Below are 10,368 nucleotides of genomic sequence, written 5' to 3'. Positions count from 1 at the left end.
TAAAACGGAACGCAGTCCAGTATACTAGTCAGCTTCGTTTTTCGACACAGTTTTCAAATGAGTGCATCAAAGTTTTTCAATTCAACAAGAAAAACTATTATTGGAGTATTATCGCATTAAAAAAAATCTATATTAATATTAACTGTCAATTGAATTAATACTACAAAGAAAGTAAGTTAGAATTTTAAATGTTTGTTATTAAACTGTAAGTTATATCAGCCGTTAGGCATTCAAGTGGTTTTGATTGATCACGTGATCAAAGCACTGCGAGTACCTTACCTCGAAAACGCCAGTGCTCGCAGTAGAAGTATAGCGGGGATTTGTGACGTCATATATTTCCTAGGACGCTGCGGCTGTATACTGCAGTCCATAGCGGAACAAATTTTTGAACAGTGGGAGCACTATACAGTACTCGCAGTGTATATCGGAACATACCCATGCTATGAGCTATCAGATAGACGTAAGACAACATTTGTCATAATTTAATGTCAACTTTGGAATTTGGAAATATATTATGTACACACCGCACAGTGGAATAAACGGAATTATTTGTTATTTTATTTAAATATAATATTAATCGCTTGAAATTATATTTGAGATTTTGTAAGGTATATACTGTATACATTATTAGATAATGAGGATATTTTTTGGACCATGGCAACCATTAAATATTGCAGAATTTGCCTACAAATCAATGTTAAAGTTTTTGTTATGGAATCTAACTCTCTAGAGCATTGCTATGAAATATTAACTGGAAGCAGTGTAAGTATTAATGACAAGTCTACAAATTTCAGATCAAGTTGCTATAGTGGGTCTTAGTTTGAAAATTGTTCTAACATACTAATTATATTTCTGAATTATTATAATAATATTAATATATCTGAATTATTAGAAATATATTTAACCTTTGCTGTAACCTAGGTCAAGAAGCCTGAATTATCTAAATATGCTTGCTTTGAGTGTGCAGCTTTACTGAAAAAGTTTTATATATTTAAACAAAGGGGACTGCAGAGTCAATTCATATTGGAAAATATTCTTAGAAATTGCGGTGAGGTATGTGTTACTTTTTTATTATTATAAATACAAAAAGACCCTAAAAGATTCTGAAAACATTGAAGAATTTTATTTTACTTTATAATATATGTATTCATAAATAGCCCCTTGATAACTTAAATGTATTTTTTTAAACTTTTATAGTAAATGTACCTCTATTAATGAATCACTTGGTTTTTTATTATTTACAGTTATATTTATTTATTAAACTGAAATGTACTTTAGATTACAGATGATGATATTATTCAGATAGATAGAAAATCTCTATTGTTAGGTTCAAATCTAAGTAAAAGTGATATTCAATTAAAGTATAGTGATGGAAACTCAACCTATACAGATGATAAAATTGAAAATAATGTATTAATAGATGACCAGGACTTTGATTGGCCCAGTGATGAAGAATTGCAAAAATTTAAGACTGAAATAGAGATTCCTGTTAAAGATGAAATAAAGCAGCAAGATCCAATAGCATTAAAGGATAAGACACAAAAAAAGAATAAAGTATGTTAAGCTTGCTTATGTAACAAATATCATATTATAATCATTATATTTTTTTTTGTTATTTGCAATAAGTCAGTATCATTAGATTCCATTCACTGCTTCATTACGTCAACATATAAAAAAAATACTTTTCTACTGATAAGAATGGATGAAGTTGTCTTTTAAATTTTCAACCTTTATTAATGTATATATAATTTGTTTAAGATACAAAAACCGAAGGTTAAAAAGAAAATAAACAAAAGAAAAGAGAAGAAAAGTAATCTGGTTAAGAAAAGAACACCTGCTGCAGTAGATTGTATTGATAGTGAAAGTTTCGCTAAACATTTTGCAACTATCCATTTAACGGTAACTCTTTCACTTCTTCTTTTATATTGATTTTGGTTCCAAGGAATAAAGTGTTAGTTTTAATAACCAATTTAGGCCAATGATTTATTAAAATATTATGTTTAACTTATGTGTAAATAACTTATTTCTTAGTATTGATTACTGTATAAGACAAAGTAATAACATGTTTTTTTGTATCAAATACTTTTTCCTCTTACAAAATGTGTATTTTAGACAGAAGAGCAATTTGAAGAGGTGAGAAGGCGTAAAGAGTCAAAGAACTATAGAAACTCATTTTACAAGTGTGACATTTGTTATAAAGGATTCATACATACAAAAGCCTGGGAAACACACAATAAACAACATCAAGAGGTATATATAATGTTTTATTCTCAAAATATTTTTTTTAACACTGGTTAAAAATAATGGAATTTTATAGTATACGTAAAAAGTAATTTTAATAAGTTTCCAAAAAAAAGGAATACATATATTTATAGCAATCGAAGAGGATAGAAATGTTATCTTTATTGTTCTAGGGTAAAGTGCAGTGTGATATATGCAAAATGCGTTTCCGGACAAAGCACAGTTTGCAGGTACACATTCAGTTCCACAGCACAAAGTACCGCTGCAGAAATTGCCCCTACGTAACACTCGGCAAGTGAGTAACACTTATATAATTTAGTGGAAAGTGCTGTTAAAAAGTACAACCAATTTTTACATATTATATAATGAAGCCTGGAGAAGAATGGAGCAGTGTTGGCCTAGTGGTTTCAGCATGCGACTCTCATACCTGAGGTCGCATCTCCGGCTGTGCACCAATGGACTTTCTTTCTATGTGCGCATTTAACATTCGCTCGAACGGTGAAGGAAAACATCGTGAGGAAACCGACATGTCTAAGACCCAAAAAGTCGACGGCGTGTGTCAGGCACTGGAGGCTGATCACCTACTTGCCTATTCGATTGAAACATGATCATGAAACAGATTCATAAATCTGAGGCCAAGACCTAAAGTGGTTGTAGTGCCACTGATTTTTTATTTTATATAATGAAGTCCCATCTCATAAACTATCGAACGGATTTTTCTACGGTTTTGACTAATTCCTAAAGAAGGATTTGCTGTATAATTCACAAGTAATATATGTTTAATTTTATCAAAATCTACTAAAGTATAATAATCACTATTGTTATTAAATAGAAATCCACACGGGCGAAGCTGTAGGCGGAAAAATACAAAATATAGCTTCAAAAATAAATTATAATATGAACACCACTATGTACTATTACTTAAATATATATTTTATTTTTCCAGAAACCACGCCAAATTGCACATCCTTTGGCACAGAGGTCATACATACATTTGCGACCATTGTGGAGAAAAGTTTAGGTAAGTTATGTGATAATACATATTATAAATGCGAAAATAAATATTTGTTTATAGATTTTTTTTTATATGAAATGCGTGGTTCTGAAGTAAGCAAGCTAGAGCAGTGGTGGCCAAGTGGCTTTAACGTGCGACTCCCGTCCATTAGGTCGATTTCCGGCGAATTCCGTGAACTATTAAACTTTCTCGCTAATATGGTGAAGGCAAAGATCGTGAGGAAACCAGCATTCCAGAGCCAAAAAGTCGACGGCGTTTATCAGGCACAAAAGACTGATCACCTTCTTGCCTATTAGAAAAAACAAACGATTACGAAACACAGAAATATGAAACGATTGTAATCTACTTTGTCTTTGCTTCGTGTATTTGATAAGGTGTGATTGTCGCTTAAATAACGCCATAGACTAGATCAGTGTTTCTCAACGTGGGGCCCACGCCACACAGGAGGCACTTTCATTGTCGGTATTAATTATGAATGTTCCATTCATGACACAAAAAAGTTTGGGTCACACTGGGCTAGATAACCTATAATATCCGAACGTAACATCTTCCGACTATCACAAATATGGTCGAGCAGAATTTGCTTGTAAAATTAATAAAAATATAAAGTTTAAAAAATAATATTAATTTTACAGTAACCGTAACGCATACCTAACTCACGTGCGTTTAAAACATCGTTCGGACTGGGTGTGTGGTTTCTGCGCTTCCACTTTTGTGTCCCAACTTGGTCTGATGCAACATAAAAGTTATCACCATGCGAGTCATGATGTAAGTATTCCTGAAAAGGTATTACGACCAAATAGTTTTACGTTTGCTTATCAGGGTTTAAACATTGCAATGAACTATGAAGCAATCTCGCTATAATATTTATATTTTTAAGCTAAAACGTTGATCATGTGTGGCTACAATATTGTGAATGAGGAATAATAGTAGCCTAGACTAAATCGAATCGTGATCTGGCAAAGTTTCATCAAATATTTTCCAGCCAGTAACAGCTTTTATTGGAAAATTCAATTGACATTTTCAGTGTTTTTCTTGACTCATTATTTATGTTTCCTACCGTTGTAACCTCCCCTGGACTTTCACAAATATTTCAAGGTCGTTATTGGCCAAATTGGTCCAGCCATTATTTTTTCAAAGGAAAAGCAATTCAGTTATTTATAAATAGAATAACGAAAATAAGATATTTTAATAAATTAGTCGTGTTTATGCATAACACACGCATAAAAGTAAATATTCAACAATGGTGACTCAACAACACAACAAACTTAATAGGAAAAAACAGAAATAGATGAGAATCCAGATGCGCCCCACTGTGCCGAATGTAATATGAAGTTCGCGAATACGGAGGCGTTCAAGAAGCACTTCCTCACTGCGAGGAAACACGAAGAAACTGCACAGACCATGTATGTATTATATCTAGAAATATGTTTAATTTTTAATTCAATAATTTATTGTAATTGCCAATTGTCAATTGTCATTGTCATCGCACTAGATAGAGTCTATATACGATTCCCGTTTTAATAGGATAACAATAAATTGGAAGGTCTAGGTGTAGAGAAGTAGTTCTTGATCTACGGACTATTTTGATCTTGAAAGATTATTTTAATTCTCGTTATTAGATTGTTAGATGCTATCATCTCGTTAATTAAGTTATCTTATTTCTATAGATAAATTTAGTTTTATAGATTTTGTCGTTTTGGGTGGGTACGATAAAGTATAAAACCAAACCCTACCAAATATTATTTATTAGCACTTTGTTTTATTACATGTACATGCAGATAACATAAACAGGCGACCTTATCCTAACAAGCGATCTCTTCCAGTTACCCTGGTAAGGAATAAAAAAAAAGAAATACCAATGGTAAAATGCAAAAAAATAATAAATTAAAAAAAAAATATAGATAATGTAGAGTTACACAATTACAAAACAAAAAAAAAGCTATTCTTAAAAGTCATTAATTAATTAATTACAATAATTACAGTGCTAGGTTCTAAAAAAACATAAAAATAATATATTTACAAAATAAAATAAAAATATTATAATTACAAAAGTCACGATTGAACACATGGAAAGGATTTTTAAAAAAGCAAACGAGCCTACGGGACGCCCAAAAAGGGCAGTCAACGCAGCCCATGGGCACCCATTCTAGTGAGTGCGTTGCCGGCCCATTAAAGGATATGGTTAAGAGGTGTTTATCTAGAAGACTTTTAAAGGACGTTAGACGTTATTTGACTTAATTTTTATATGTATTAAGTTTTATTTAAAGGATATGGTTAAGAGGTGTTTATCTAGAAGACTTAAAGGACGTTAGACGTTGACTTAATTGTTTTAATTTTGATATTAAGTTACATAGTTACATACATTGACAGTCTCGGTAACTCCCCAGTATAGGTTGTCGGGAATGTGGCGAGACATTTGCGAGTAAGGAAGAGCGTCGCCAACACGCCCATATTCATCAATCGCGGTACGCCGGCGGCTATCGGCCGAGTGCGCCACCCGCGCCTGCCCGTTACCCCCGGTTGAAGACTGACGACCATGAACCTGATAACGGGCCTACGGTCTGGCCTAATAAGTGTCCTCTGGTATGTTTGAAATGTATTAAGCACAAATTTTTTCTAAGGGTTTTTTCACATTCTGTGTTATTCAAGTCTAGCGCTATTGTCTTGTGGCTAACCCGGTGGGTAGATTGCCTCATCTATTATTATAAAGAGGAAAGATGGATGGAAATATTTTGTATGTAAGTATGTTTGTAATGAATTGGCTCAAAAGGTTAATTTAATCAGTGATAATGTAGAATTCAAAATTTACCATTTGAATCACTGATTAATAATATCAATTTCAATTTCAAAGCCTTTATTTCAACTAATACAAGAGAAAGTTTACAAAATTATATATGTATATCAAAAAAGTTATTTAAGAAAGTTTCCGCTAGTATTTTATAAAAATAATTTTGCATTTTAATTTTTTTTAAATAGTGTTCCGAGATGATAGCAAGTGCCCGCAGTTTGTCGGCGCATTTCCGCACAGCGCACCCACACGACGAATACGTCAAGGAGAAACCACATGTGTGTCACGTTTGCGGGTCGCGGCTACAGGTATTCTACCTTTATTTGAATCTCGTAATAGGCGAGAATCGAACCCAAGACTGCTCGTTCCGCAAACTACTTTGGGGCAGATCTAGAAGGGTCTCGCTTAATCACATTTTTTTAAATTAATATTAAAAAATAGCTTTTGTTATTGCATGTTTGCAGATTTTGTAGGAAAACGTTTCAACCCGGTCCCTTTACTAGTAAATTATACATAAACTTATAAACTTGGCTATACGGTCTTATTTTAAAAAATTTAACTGAATTATCATTCCCTTATTTTATAAAGCCATCTTCGACTAAATAACAGTGGAAATGGAGTTTTAGAAGACCTGGAGAAAGAGGCCGCATCATATTTTTCCAACCCATACGTACGATGAAAAATATATGAACGTAATAGAAATGATACTATACTCGACTAAAAATATTGGTAAACTACGTAGGTACGTACTCGTACTCTAGGTACATATATCCTTTTCAGTAAAAATCATTTAATAACACTATATTCAAATTGATGTTATTGTTGACCTACAACTTTTTATATCTTTATTCAAGTAATTAATAACAGAAAAACAATAACTAACCTTAAAATATAATATTAAAAGGAGTCCCTTTAGGCAAGGTTCGGAAGATATGTCCAGCGTTACCCCTTTGAATAACTACCTTAATCTTTGTCCAAGGTAGCTGCCAGCTCTTCGGTCTCCTGTGATGTCGACTAACCTTTTTGTTATTTCCTTAAAGCCTTATAGCGTTAGGACCCCACGGACCTAGGGTCTCGACACCGAATGGGACAAAATCATATTCTTTTTAGTTGGTTCTATTCAGATGATAAGTGAAATATCATTTAAATCAATAAAAATCTGTATATCTCCTAATTTTTATTGTAATAATCAAGATAATCGATGGAATACTACGGAAAATTAATCCCCTTATTCATCAAATAATTTGTCTTTTCATTACAGCGTAAATATAGTTTGACAGAAAAAGACGAAAGATTACTTTAATTAAAAGAGTGCAATTCGACAAATTTGGTTTTATGAATAAAGCGATAAATGTCTTATCAATTCACAGACTAAATACAGCCTCGAAGCTCACATGTTGAGTCATCTGAAAGAAAAGCCGTTCAAATGCAGTCAATGCGGGCGCGGATTCAACAGTGCGGGATGTCGCGCGAGTCACGAGAACACCGTGCACTCGGACTTGAGACCGCACCAATGTTCTCTTTGCCATAGAGCTTTTAAGAAGAAGGCTACATTGAAGGCACATTTTATGGTAACAATCGCGACTCATAAAATAATATGAATACTCTTATTTTTAATTCCGTAGAATTCTGACAGCTATCATTTTTTGACATGTCAGAGATGGCAAACCTTTTTGGTCGGGCACATTTTTAACAATAAGAGTCTATACATACACTTTATTGTCAGTTAATGTATCCATTTTATTAAGTGCAGTGCTCCACATTAAAAGTGGTTTTACGGCGACTGATAATTATGTCCCTTGTCATCTCAAACAGTAAAAAACGCACATGTAAAGATAACATTTTATTTTTTCAAAAAGGTTTCCTAAACCTGGAATTAGAAGGCAGTAATGCCAGCTAAAGAATATAATAAAGTTATTAAAGTTAATTCGATATATGGTTCGTGATATTGAAATATTTGTTATTTTTGTATTAGGTCACTTGAGTAAGTAAATATTTAAATGTACCTTTTTGTTGGTAAAACATAAAAAATTCGTAGCATTTTTTTGATTACCCTCAAATAAGTCAAATTTGTCCCTTTTTCAATATATAATTATAATTTGGCAATATATTTATAGATGCCTTCAAAAATTAGTGTTTCATAGCCATAGATTTATAGCGTTAGATAGGCCCCGACACCAAAAACTGTGGCATTGTTTTTGAATGTGTACGTTAACAAAATGCCGACAACACCTGTGCAATCTATACACAACAAGTGTACTGAGAAAATAGTGTCATCTCTTTTTCTCGTACATTAGTTGCAAACACTACTTTCTCTTTCGACAACATCTGTGCAATCTATACACAACAAGTGTACTGAGAAAATAGTGTCATCTCTTTTTCTCCTACATTAGTTGCAAACACTACTTTCTCTTTCGTGCACTCACCATTTAAATTTGTTATTTTAGACAGTGCGGAAGGAAAAATAAAAGTTTTTAAATCAAATCGCAATACTTACGAGTGACATGTTACACCTCTGGCTTTATTTGTGTTTCTAGAATTGTTGTTGCACTTTAGAAAGGCACACGATGGCATTTTGTGACACTAAACTGCTCGCAAACGCCCTTTACAACACGTCCGGCTAACACTGTGTTTAGGGGTGCACTGATCCCAGGTTAGTGAGCTCACTCACTTCGACTGTGCGACAACACAGCGCGGTCTCACTGCGGTAAGGGCCTATCTAACGATATAAATCTATGTTCATAGCCGTATTACGAGGTCCGATCTCGTTGGTCAGTTTAATAAAAATAGTATTAAGCTCTGACACAAATATATGTAGGTGATACGAAGATTCACCGGGTCATCTACTATTAAATATATTTTCTAGACGCACACTGGCGAAAAACCCTACCGGTGCGAGATCTGTGGTCACGCGTTCACTCAATCCAACAGCTGCAAGAGCCACATTAGGAAAGTGCATGGAGAGCAACCGCCCCGAATACTTACTAGGACAAGGCATACATATTAAACTCTTGAATTCTCATCAATTGTAATAACAACTTTATTCCTATGTGTTAAGGTATATTTTGCAATGAATAAAAATGTAACTGTTTACTGTAGTTTTATAATCGGACTCAGACACTGGATACATGCTAAAACGTCTATGGTGACGATAAGGTATGGTACAATTTATATAAGCCTAAAGGATGATTCACGGTACACCGTGTCGCGACCGGGCCGGGCCTCGGCCGGGACACGGCCACCGTGCGCCGTCCTGGACATTGATTCATGTTACACCGGGCTGTTTGGGTGTACGCACGTACGTGCTTGCACCACTATATCTGTTTTTGTCAGCTTGTGATTTCATCTGTCGATAGACTTGACGCTTAAGTAATTATGCAATTTTCACAATTTGAATTGGCAGCTATTGCAATTGCCATCAATGACGAAGTATTAGAAAAACGAAGCGAAAGTACTAAAAGAAGATGGGGTGTACATCCAACCTGGAGAAAGCGAGAAGCAGAAGGGGAATTTTCTTTACTTTACAAAGAATTAATATACGACGAGAGCAAGTTTTATGGTTATTTTAGAATATCTAAAGAATGCTTTACTCATTTACTTGAAAAATTAAAACCAGATCTAACCAAAAAAATTACAAGATTTCAAAAGCCATATTTATCGTACATAGAAAAAATTCAACCTCACTAAGATTTGACGTTGGGTGCCCGGGCGCCTACGTTCATGTTACGACGTGCCGGGGCCGGACCGTGCCGGAGCCGGGAAACAATACCCACCGACATTACAACGCCGTGCCCCGGCCGTGCCCAGGCCGTGCCCCGGCCGTGCCCCGGCCGAGCCACGGTCAGGCATGAATTACTTCATACAAAAGTATATCAATAATGTTAGACCGTGCCCCGGCCGGGGCACGGCCCGGTCGAGACACGGTGTAGCGTGAATCAGCCTTTAAACTGCCGAAACGCTTAATTACTCAGAATCAAATACTTTTATTTGTAAAATAGTTAATATTTGTGGTAAGCGCATCTTAAATTATGAATAATTTATTGTAATATAATAAAATTATCTATATATAGTTGTAGTTGTTTTATTGTGACCCCTTCATTTATATTTTGCATAAAATACAACCTTATAGCAAAATAATTTAATAAAGAATTGTTATAATTTTGTGTTTTTTCTTTGTTCTGTAATTTTTATTGGCCTGCGAACATAATATGAATTGTGAACGAAACAAAACCGAAAAAAAAACATGAAAAAGTAAAAAAACACATTAAATAAATTCAAATGGTCTGACTTCGTAATATAAGTGGCCTGGGTGTCTGTTTCG

General features: G+C 34.1%; 1 protein-coding gene across 3 annotated transcripts; it reads left to right on the top strand.

The window, feature by feature from the left end:
• The first annotated feature begins 481 nt into the window (after positions 1-481).
• Positions 482-9,140, top strand: LOC125050672 (zinc finger protein ZFP2-like). Of its 3 annotated transcripts, none has more exons than XM_047650664.1 (13): positions 482-762; positions 922-1,048; positions 1,421-1,554; positions 1,759-1,899; positions 2,113-2,250; positions 2,415-2,536; positions 3,188-3,262; positions 3,892-4,024; positions 4,532-4,662; positions 5,647-5,842; positions 6,236-6,355; positions 7,418-7,618; positions 8,914-9,140. In XM_047650664.1, exons 1-13 carry the CDS (start codon positions 655-657, stop codon positions 9,052-9,054), a joined length of 1,767 nt encoding a protein of 588 aa, XP_047506620.1. In that variant the 5' UTR covers positions 482-654; the 3' UTR covers positions 9,055-9,140. The 3 variants fall into 3 exon arrangements, with proteins under 3 accessions (XP_047506620.1, XP_047506617.1, XP_047506618.1); XM_047650661.1 differs by having other exon boundaries at positions 922-1,053; positions 1,279-1,554; XM_047650662.1 differs by lacking the exon at positions 922-1,048 and having other exon boundaries at positions 1,279-1,554.
• Positions 9,141-10,368: the final 1,228 nt, after the last annotated feature.

Source organism: Pieris napi, chromosome 6, assembly GCF_905475465.1.
Source record: "Pieris napi chromosome 6, ilPieNapi1.2, whole genome shotgun sequence".
Lineage (NCBI taxonomy): Eukaryota > Metazoa > Arthropoda > Insecta > Lepidoptera > Pieridae > Pieris > Pieris napi.
The sequence above is the reverse complement of the archived record's forward strand: the minus strand, read 5'-3'. Positions and strand labels throughout refer to the sequence as shown.

Bases quoted from the DNA above. Each gene is read 5' to 3' on its own strand.
- LOC125050672 (XM_047650661.1), top strand. From the start codon at position 655: ATGGCAACCATTAAATATTGCAGAATTTGCCTACAAATCAATGTTAAA. The intron at 1,900-2,112 runs GTAACTCTTTCA...TGTGTATTTTAG, and splicing joins TTGCAACTATCCATTTAACG to ACAGAAGAGCAATTTGAAGA. The intron at 4,663-5,646 runs GTATGTATTATA...GTAACTCCCCAG, and splicing joins GAAGAAACTGCACAGACCAT to TATAGGTTGTCGGGAATGTG.